The sequence below is a fragment of the Centroberyx affinis genome, unplaced genomic scaffold, assembly GCF_046629955.1.
Source record: "Centroberyx affinis isolate AG114_WGS23_722 - 3 ecotype Tasmania unplaced genomic scaffold, CSIRO-AGI_Caff_v1 ptg001435l_1, whole genome shotgun sequence".
In the NCBI taxonomy this organism is placed as follows: domain Eukaryota; kingdom Metazoa; phylum Chordata; class Actinopteri; order Beryciformes; family Berycidae; genus Centroberyx; species Centroberyx affinis.
In genome coordinates, this window is record NW_027279910.1 from 89703 (window position 1) to 100226 (window position 10524).

The 10524-nt window shown below is 44.4% G+C and overlaps 1 protein-coding gene across 1 annotated transcript; it reads right to left on the bottom strand.

Moving 5' to 3' along the window:
• Positions 1 to 4774: 4774 nt before the first annotated feature.
• On the bottom strand, positions 4775 to 10022 carry LOC139650078 (terminal nucleotidyltransferase 5A-like). Its single transcript, XM_071526635.1, has 2 exons — positions 9026 to 10022; positions 4775 to 8450 (listed from the first exon to the last, which is right to left on the bottom strand). The coding sequence occupies exons 1-2, from the start codon at positions 9449 to 9451 to the stop codon at positions 7671 to 7673; spliced, it is 1206 nt and encodes a 401-aa protein (XP_071382736.1). The 5' UTR covers positions 9452 to 10022; the 3' UTR covers positions 4775 to 7670.
• Positions 10023 to 10524: the final 502 nt, after the last annotated feature.

The following is a 10524-nucleotide window of genomic DNA, read 5'->3' on the forward strand; positions in this document are numbered from 1 at the left end:
TTTTTTACTTGTACAGATTCCGTACAATCCCATGGCACAATTGTGATACTGGCTGGCTTCATCTCTTCAGTGGAGAGTACAGTCATTTTTGGCGACTTAGTGTGCTAGTTAAGGTTAACTGAACTGCAAACATAACTTATAGCATATTACATACATACATATACGGACAGATGCAACGGATCATTGTGGCCTCCCAGCGGCCACAGAGATTTTGCATCTGTAAAAAATGGATTGAGCCAATGTATTCTCTGTGATACGCTGACGGATGGTGGAGAGAACGGAGGGCTGTCAGTCTTTTTACAGTGTTGGTCTGTATTTTTTTTGTACGTCAAAAGTTGAAGCCGCACACCAAAGTAATCTTTATCTCTTTATTTCATGACAACGTTTCGACCCATTGTAATTTGACCTGACGAAGATTTTCCAAACGAGACAGCAAGTCACTTCACTCGTACACAGCTTCCCAGAGTTGTATGATATGCAGCCACAGCCTAGAGCATTTTCTTCTCTTTTGTCTGTGAACAAGAACAGCCATAGTTTGTGCTTAACGAGATCCATGTTTACATCCGCTTCTTTTCAAAATCTCCATTTCGCATTCGAATCGGACAAAGAACAAAGAGCGACAGATCCGTATACGAACATATGAAATGGATATGCTTCATCCATTTCTTTATGTAAAGTAAAATTTTCACAATAATGCAAATTTTACTCTTTACGTTTTACTTAACATTATGACCAGACTTGATTTGTACAAAATCTTTTTTACCATAGCATGACAAAGTTTCATAGCACCCAGGTATAGAGGAGTGAAGTGTCTTGTTTAAGCTGAAATCGGCTCTAGCAGACCTATGGTAAAAAATAAGTTTTTAAGGTTGAATATGACACTATTTTTTCAGTGATGGTGTGTTGCTATGATGTAATTCAGATCAGTGGACTTTATCTATCTATCTATCTATCTATCTATCTATCTATCTATCTAATTATCTGTCTGTCTGTCTGTCCCAGTTGCTGAGTGAGAAGACAATGATATGTCCTGCAGGGTCTCAGACTTATATAAGACAAACCTGTTAACCCCAATGAGACTAATCCCTGAGACGAGAGGATCACCTTCCCTCCCTCCCTCCCTCCCTCCCTCAGGCTCTCTCCCCCCTCCACTCCCTCCATTATAGCTGTACTCCTCTTTTATGATCGGCTTCTCCTCATCTCTACTCCCTCCATTGCTTTTCCTTTTCCCCTCCCGACCCTCCTCCGTTCCTCCCATCCCACCTTGCTTCATCCCATCTCCATGAATCAGTCCGCTCCTTTTCAGTCATTTCAACTCTCTGTTTCCCTCTCTGTTGATGACGAGGTGTACTTTTACTGCAGTCGATAAATCGTCCCATTGACACCTGCTGTTGACCTCTTTCCTTGTGTAACTCTTCCAGTGTCTGGTTTCTTTTATGTTTCCCTGAAGTGCATTTGGGAAAGTTCAGGTACATCCGAAGTGTAAACAGGCGTGACACAAATAGCTCAGTGTGGTCTTGCATTACCTTTTGTTTGTGAATGTCGTGACCCACCTTTTGCCACAAAAGCTAAGTCGTATTCGCTCTATATCCGCAAGGCAATACCACGCTAAGTTGTGGTCTGCCCTATGAGTGGAGGACGTATCATACGGCATAGCAAATGTCAGCAGATAATTGAAAGCATTGTCCATGGTTTGACTCCACTTCCCAAAGCTAAAGGGTCTTGGTCAAGCACAGTGACAGCTATGTGAATGTGAGGCTGAAGCTAGTATTGGATTCGTGAGTTTTTGCAGGCCAATACTGATGCTTTTGGAGTGAAGCTGCCGTTTGGCGATATTTTGGGCTGATATTCAATGTCTTTAAATCTGATCATTTTCATGCCAAAATGTTCATACATTTTATGTACGTTAGATAAGACTTTTTTTTTTTTTCCTGGATGGAACAGCCTCTGAAACAGCATATAGATCATGGGACACTAAAACTCTCCACTGAAACCCAGGATAATAAGAAATATGAGAATCAAACATCTTCATGCATTCTTGTATGGAATCCAATCAAAATGTCACATTAGAGTCAATTCAGGTTAAGGGCTTCCTATAGACAACCAGCGTACTATTGATCAATACTACAGTAAAAATGTACTCAATCAAACTGCATCATATCATCATATCAGAGGTGGACGACACTGACCGGACCAGATCTGATTTTTAATAAATATCGGCCAACTCATAACTGTAGCTGAAACGCCTGAGAGGAATTTGTCGAGATATGCTGATGTAGTTCTGAGGGAAAAGTCTCAGGCAGTGTGTGTTGGTTTGGGCGTGGTGAGGAGAGAGTGCTAGGCCAAAGCAGACAGCGTTGTTTTATTAAGAACAGTAGTGTGCTCTCCCCCCATGGCTGCTAACATGCATGATGAATGTTTCCTTACTGTTTGTACAAACTCACCCCTCTGGAATTTGTTTACAAGCCCTGCTTCATTTGGGTCGGGGGGAGGGGGGGGAGTTATGCTCATATGCAGTCTGCTCAGTGTTATCCCACACTCTTCAAATGAGTCAAAAAATGCTCCAATGTTCTTATTACCGGGCTTTCAGAGACTAAGCCACGTCATAAATCGCAACAGTGGCTGTCGGACATTTGTAGTACATTGGCTTGGCCCGGGGACGCCGCTCTTCGGCAGCGGACCGGACCTGAACCGAACCGACCCGTCAGTCAGTTTGGTCAAGACACCCTCCAAACAGTCCCCGCTTATTCCATAAAAACTTTCATCTGGAAAAAATTCTTCACGGAAACAGAGGGAGAAAAAAGGGGAGAAATCCCATGAAGTAGCCGGCCGCTCTCCAGTCCTCGCAGTGGAAAAGCCATTAGGGAGCAGCTGGGCGCTCAGACGACCGGGAGGAACTGGGAACTGGAGGATGAATGAGAAGTGCCTAAAGTTATGCAACTATCCATTTAATTCATATGTAAACAGGTAATTCAAATGACATGTGTCTTTCACTGGTGGAAAACCTTGCGGATTCACCCTGTGGTCGGCTTTGGCTCTCACCCTCCGCCAGCTAGCTATCACATATATCACACTGCGTTATGTCGCTTTCGCAACAACTCACCCTTAAAACTTGTTAAAAAAATGAGAAATCATCATCAGAGCTCATTCAGAACAGTCATAGGAACTTTTTCACCTCATTTAGTTTGATGTGGCATCTCAGCGAGTGATCTATAAAATGAAACTGAGACTAAAAGGCCCCTTTGCTGCCGTTTGGGACGTCGCTCTCGACTGGTACATCAGTACATCACATCTGACTTCTTTTGAGCAACGCAGACATGAGCGGTGTTCTTAAGAAGGGATTAAGCAAAGCCATAGTAGTGAACGATTGAAATGAAAACCAGTTCATGAGACCAGCAGCACCAGCAGGTATGAGATTAACAGTAGGGATTCCTGCTCATGGTCAAGGTCAAGGTGATGGTGCATACTTCAGCATGAGTTTAACAGTAGTCAGATACTACTAGATGATCAAGTAAAGAAAACTTCATTGTCATTGTACTGCCGTCCAAGACAACAACACAACAAAATTACGATGGCACTCCCTGGTAATAATATATATATATTATTTTTTTTCAATGCAGTTTTCAATACAATTTTTTTCAATACAGATATTGAGATTTTAAACTTTTCATGTTCGCTTTTCTGTGTCAGGCTTGCTGGCTCCCATTCATTCTGATGTATGCCAAGGCCTAAGAGATGTAGGAAGTGTCCGCCTTTGCTAGCTCTCTGGAGTGTAAATGAAGATAGTCAGTGCTTGCCATGCATTACTGATTTGTATGTATGTGTGTATGCATATGATTGTGCATTCAAACATTAAAAAACCTGCAAAAGTCCAACACAATGGTCCTTGTGAACATTTTTTATAGGGTTAGCGGTTAGAGTTAGGGTTGGAATTAGAGGCAGATTAAAGTTAAAGTAAGGGTTGGGCCATTGGGATGTGTGTACATGTGTATGTGCCTGTGTGTATGTGTGTTGCTCCATGCAGCCTCGACCTGTCAATCACTCATTTCATGGCTCAGATTAATCAGCAGTAAATGAGCTTAAGTGAAAGCGATAATGTCCTTATCATGGCTGCTAAATATAGCAGTGTGTCCTGTGTCATGTGACCTATAGGACAGTCAGCTCTGTTGTGGAGAGTTTTATTTCGACCTGACAACCATGAGACAGTTGGACTGTGATCACTGCAGCCCGGTCCTGGCCCTCATAGTCAGTGCATTGCTGTGGGTGTATGGGGGCTGTTAACAGAGAGAATTTGATGAGCAGGCAAAGATATTCACTATACAAAAGCGTTAAAGTCTCTTTTTTGGGTGGATGCAAATCCCCTCACATTCAACAACAGCTCTTTCTGGCAGCAGCGGGCCAGTTCTGGACGGGTTTCTGGCTGGGCCTGTCGGGCCCGGCAGGCCCTGGCAGGGATTTGCCTCTGAGCAGGGAAACCGTCTGAAAGCTGCTGAATGGCTAACGTCAGTGAAAAGAGCAACTCTCACTCTCCTTTGAAAAAAGAAGACTGAAGTCAATAGACTTGATGGGCGGATCACTTGTGGACTATAAGGCAACAAATGAGCAATATGTTACAGTATGTTTGTCAGAATATTCATGTCTGCACTAAACTACATCTTCTGCAGTGTGGTAAAATCAGCGGTATTGATCAATGTAGTTTCAAAGAGATGAAAATTGAATAAATGAATAACAGGAGACAGTACAGTTTTGAATTTTTTATTGATGAAAACATCCTTTACCTTTCGACCCATTGGACACATAATATAAGATCTGCAAAAAAAGCTATTGAGAACGTATCCTTTGCAGCCTGATCACAGATTCAAAAGCACTGCAATATCTGCAGTGTCTGATACATTTATAAAAATAACAATCATAAAAAATATACATACAAGACAGGATCTTTTTCTTTCTTTTTCAAAGTGTGATTGTAAAAGACTGCATTAACAGAAATGGACATTTGAGACAACGCATACAAGACAATGCAGTAACCCACAATCTCTAACTGACAGGCACAATCACTAATTGACAGGCAGACTAGAGCTAGCTAGCTAGTCAGCTGTTAGGACTTCACTGAGTTTAAATGACAATACGTTGCCTGCACAATCCACAGGATAGCATCAAAATGGACAGTCATTTAGAAGAAACAACTGAACAGAGCAGAGTTATGAATTATCAGAATTATGCCAGACAGAGGAAAAGAAAGAAATGCTTTTTCAGTGAGAGAATTTCTCTTGACAACACAGTATTCAGTTGACGTTTGTCTTCTGGGCCTAACCTACCTCTTCATGTACAATATCACTGTATAACCATTCCCTTTTTCTATCTACCATCAGGAAAGGCTGCAGTACAGTTTGCACTTGCAAGGATTAAATGAGTTGGGAAAAGTGAAGCATGTAATCATATATATATATACAGCTGTTTTAAACGGTGTGGAATGAAGCATAAAAAATAGCATTAATGAGGAATAAAGCAACCCCACAAATGAAACGCCTTTGCAACTTAAAGTTCTCCTGAAGCTGGTGCCAAAGCATGCAATTATCTTCTATTTTCACTCTTTATAACGACAGTCAGATGAATAAAACAAAGAGCAGCTGCTTAAAACGGAGAGATCATTCTGGTTTCCCTGAAACAAGAGGGAAGAGCTGCAGCACTGACCGTATAGCACGTAATCTGACCTTAATACAGACAGTTTGTACAGTAAAGCATGGTAGCCCTAGAGAGATAAACCCCATCACCAGCTGCACCCATCTCTCCAGACCGACTCACTCTCCCTTCTGGCTTTCAACCACAACATTTTCCTCTCTCTCTCTTTCACACACACTCACTCTCACTCTCTGTCTCTCTCCCTCTCTCTGTGTCTCTCACCATCTGCTTCCATATCAACACAGCATCTCATACTTTATCAACAAATGGGCTCATTAAACTTCAGGGCTAACAGCAGGTCACCGTTTGGCACAACGTTTTCTGGAGGGCTCAGGCTGGCCCGGCAGCGAGCGCCTGCTCACCCAACCCAGCTAAGTTCAACCTCTTCGGCAGCAGCTGAGGAATTCCCTGCTAGGGTGCTACAGCAAATAGTGTCCCATCATCTGAGGTGTCTCGGCAAATATCGTTCTACGAGGAAGCATAGGAACACACACCGGCTCTCTGTCTGATTCTCTCTCTCTCTCTCTCTCTCTGAATGCAATCTTTCCCCTCTCTCTGTCTCTCCTCTATTTCTTGTGAGCTCAAGATAAGCTTTTTCTCCAGTGAGAAAAAGAGAAGCACCACTGTACAAAATATACAGGAAATCTCATGTGAGTGAAATTTTCAGGATTCAGCTTTTCTCAGTTGCTGATGATCTGAAAATGCTCGTCAGCCGCGTTCTCAATATCCATGCACGACTAAACAATACCAGTCTGACTTGTAACATGCAACACTGCACAGACGAATGCCTCTGTGGAGTTTGTTTTGGACTATGTGAATTCAACAGCATACTGGTCGCGAGAGCCCTCTGCGTTCCTTGGAGATTGTGCAAAATTGATTTTGAGCTTCCAAATATCTGCAAGGAAAATGTGAATCTTGCAACAACCTGTCAATCGCACATTTTACTTTGCTACTGTACGGCGAAATCCACGGCTTCCCCTTTAATCGATACACTAACGCAGGGTGTTCTTTTTCCACCCAAATGCGCATGAACACTGACTGTGCATGAATCATGATTTCACATATACATTCACAAGCCTCTGGGGTGCTATTGTCTTGTGTGCCTGACTATAAACAGAGTGGGGCAAATTCACAAAATGATATGGCCTGCTCATTCTTTTCTCTGCCTGCTGAGAGGCATTAGGCACTTAAAACACATGTTCACATATACAAATAAACATAGCATCATATATTTTGTTTATTTTCCCCCCATCAAAATAGGGTTTTACTTTTAGAAACAATCAAAAATCTTTGGTCTGTAAACAACCATAATTATATCCAAATGGAAGTTAAGATGCCAGTTTGTTCTCCAAACTAGTGACTGCATCTCACCTCAGTTCATCTGACATAAAGCAGAGTCTGTGGTATTCATTTTTTGACCCCTGCACAACTCTGATGTCACCCAGAGTGTGTGTGTTGGGCGCTGAGCTACACACCCCTGAAAGCCGGGGTGTTTCTTCCTCTGTTACAGCGGCAGTAGCTGTCAACTTCAGGGCACTGATGCAGCCGTTTGGTCTGCTGTTGAAACACGCTGGCTAATCAGTTCTTGACAGATTCAATCAGTCTAGGACAGTTTCAGTGAGAGTTCTGCTGCTCGCGTTCTTGGCCGGCACACACTTTTGCATCAAGCCATTATTCCCAGTTACCCAAATTAGCCTTTTCCAAACCTGGCTGGCTGGGGTTAGGGTGAGGTGGGGTTGGCCTCCCACGAAATGTGAGATATTCACATTTATTACTTGCCATAAATGAACCGAGAGCCAACTGTACTTAATTTACCATTCATACTCAACGTATGAACAAAAACACAAGCTTTGATGCAAAACATTAAGAAAGGGCTTCCTTTTTCTTTCAGCTGCGAAACACTGGACAGATTTGAGGCGGCGACCGAGCGACTCAGCTCCTGTTTAAACAAATCAGACTCTCTCCCTCCTGCTTTCCTCTGGGCTGGCTCAGTTACAGGGCAGCCAGGTGGAGTAAGCAGGCTGCTGGCAAGCGAAGACTGGCTGTACCTGTGCTATGTAGTAGTTACTGAAGTTACCATCTGCCACGTAAGGGGCGGGTTGGTAGTAACAAGTAACATTGGCCACGTTGGGGATGACGTTCTGCTCGGCAAGCACACGCACCGCCAGCATGGCTATGAGCCCCAGGGTCTGCCGCCTCTCGTGTCCCATCAGGCACACCGTGCTCTCGTTGACCACCCCGTGCAGGGTCATCAGGTAGTCGTACTTGCGGTCCTCCAGGCCCACAAAATGGTTTTGAAGGTAGGACTCCAGCTTACGCTGTTGCTCGCCGATGTCAGAGAAGTCGATGAAGAAGCGCGAGCACATGTAGCGCTGCAGTGACTTCATCTCTGTCTCGGAGGCGGCCTGGAAGCCCCGCACCAGCAGGTGACAGTACTTCAGCAGGCCCCCGCCGCGGATCTCCTCCGGGTTCCGGGTGCAGATGATCTTGTGACGTAGGTGGTCCAGGGCCTCGCCGAAGTCCCCGTACACGCTCTCGCCCATGATGGTGGGGTGAAAGGTCTCGGCCATGGGGTTCTCTGAGCACTCGTAGAACAGCAGCAGGGAGTCCAGCTTGATCTGGAAGGAGTCCACGCTGAACTCAAACTGCCGCCGGAGGGAGTCCACGAACTTCAGCTCCACGTTCTTCCCCCGGTTGTTGGACAGAGAGATCAGGCTCCAGCGGTCTGAGTCATTGCACACCTTTACCATCTTCTGCACATAAGCCTCCTGTGTGTGTGTGTGTGTGTGTGTGTGTGTGTGTGTGTGAGAGAGAGAGAGAGGGGGGGGGGAGAATGAGAATAAGCATTTAGCCAATGTCTGATGAACATACAACCATTAAGACAGAATAAATCATCATCAGCAGAGGAGGTACAGGCTCATTTAGTGCTGATTTGGCATAATTACGTTTTTTTTTATTATCCCTATTTTGTATAAGTTAATTTATACCACATTTATAAGTTATAGCCACATGTTGGCTATTAGTATTAGAAGTTTGTTTTAATGCTATTGACCCAAATAATAAAGGCCACAGAATGTAGTTGCCCTAGGATATGGGATCTAGGTGGCTGTGGACAGGATCCCTTCTAAATTGGTTTAGCTCAATCCTCTTAACCATAGAAAACCAACTTTTTACTATCACTAAACTAATCTAATTGCGTTACGTTAAGGCGCGCGTAATGGTTGCTAAATCGCCGAATTGGCACAAATGCAATTAAATCTTATCAAACATCTACAAGTAAACAAAAAAAGGTTGGGGGAAGGCGGGGTGGATAAATTGCTTAAAGTTGTCAGAGTTAATGTACCTTTAACGTTAACGGGGTGATTTTCTCTTTATTCACACAGTCGGGTAAAAAATCCAGGAGACAGTCCAAAACGATGTCCTTCACAGTCTGGAAATCACTTTCGCCTTTCATGTCTGCGCAAAATATGAGGTCAAGGTCCTTATAGCCCAGTCCGCTATCCTCGTGGAGAATGTGGCTGGCTGCAGACCCGTTTAACCGAACATCTCGGACGTGGATCTGCTTCTCCTCCATCCGACTGCGCACCACTTTGACGATCTGCCGGGGCTTCATCTCCAGAGTGGGGAAGTTTCCCCGGCCGTGGATCGGGATGGTCTCCGTCAGGATGGCGTCCAGGCGCTGCACTTGCTCCCAGTTGAGGACGCTGACATTGCTGCCTTCTGTGTCAGACATGGAGCTGGTGGTGGAGCTACTGTCGTCCTCTGACATCGTGGTGGGAGAAAAAAGTCGGTAGCGATTAGGGGAAAAAAAGATTTTTAAATAGTTTTCTCAAGATAGGAAGAAATCAGAAGTCGCGCATTTACGCACAAATTCTATAAAGTAGGGTGATGATAATTTCATCCGCATCAGGATTCCCAGTTGTCTTGGTCGTCTGAACTGACTGTTAAAATAAAATAAAATAAAAATAAAATACAAAATAAAGACCCAAGGCAAACGGTGATACTTGCTGCTGTGCGCTACAGTTTGCGCAATAAGCTTGTGGTTGGAAATCCAGCGGGTCAGCGGCGCAGTAGCCGAGCTGGTGGATGAGCGGAGGAAAAGGTGGACTGACTGTCAGTTGAAGAGGAGCGTCTGCAAAAACGGCCCCTAACTTTCTCTTCGCTTTCTCTTTGCTTTTAAAACGGGTGAAACATTTCCCCCGGTGCCGCTGTCAATGCGTCCGAGCGCTGCGCATCACAGTCTTTGAAGGTCGCTGATGATCCAGGAGGGGGTTTGCTTTTCCGGCTGTGACTCCATCGCTCAAAGGCACGCCTATGATTTTATGAATTTGCATGAATAAGCTGCTCCTCAAGTCGCACTTTGGCACAGTTCACCCCCCGACGATCAACCCCGCAGAGGAATCTTGTGGATTTTTACGCACGACTCCTACATATTTTTCATTTCTTCTCCGGTTACCAAGATATATAATCCACTTAATGCAACTTGTATGTGCTCAGGAAATCCAACTTGTATGCCCCCCACCCGGTCTGTTTAGTTCAACACCTTATTCCCAGTTGTGGAGAAGTTAACCGTTACCTGTCCACTAGACACGCTGCGTCCTTCTGCAAGAGGCGAGTCTTTAGTCTGGAGATGTCAGCTGTAATTCACCCCGCCCCTCTCTTACAGTCTGCTGCTCACCACTAACCCCTGGCCCTGCTGAAGATTTTCACACTGTAAGCCTCGTCTTTCTGAACTAGCTCCCCGGCGTACCTTAACCCTCATTATACAACGCTTTTAATCTGAATCTGAATCAAGCTCTCATTTACATTTAACTCCGATATTACACGGTGAAGTTCTCTCTG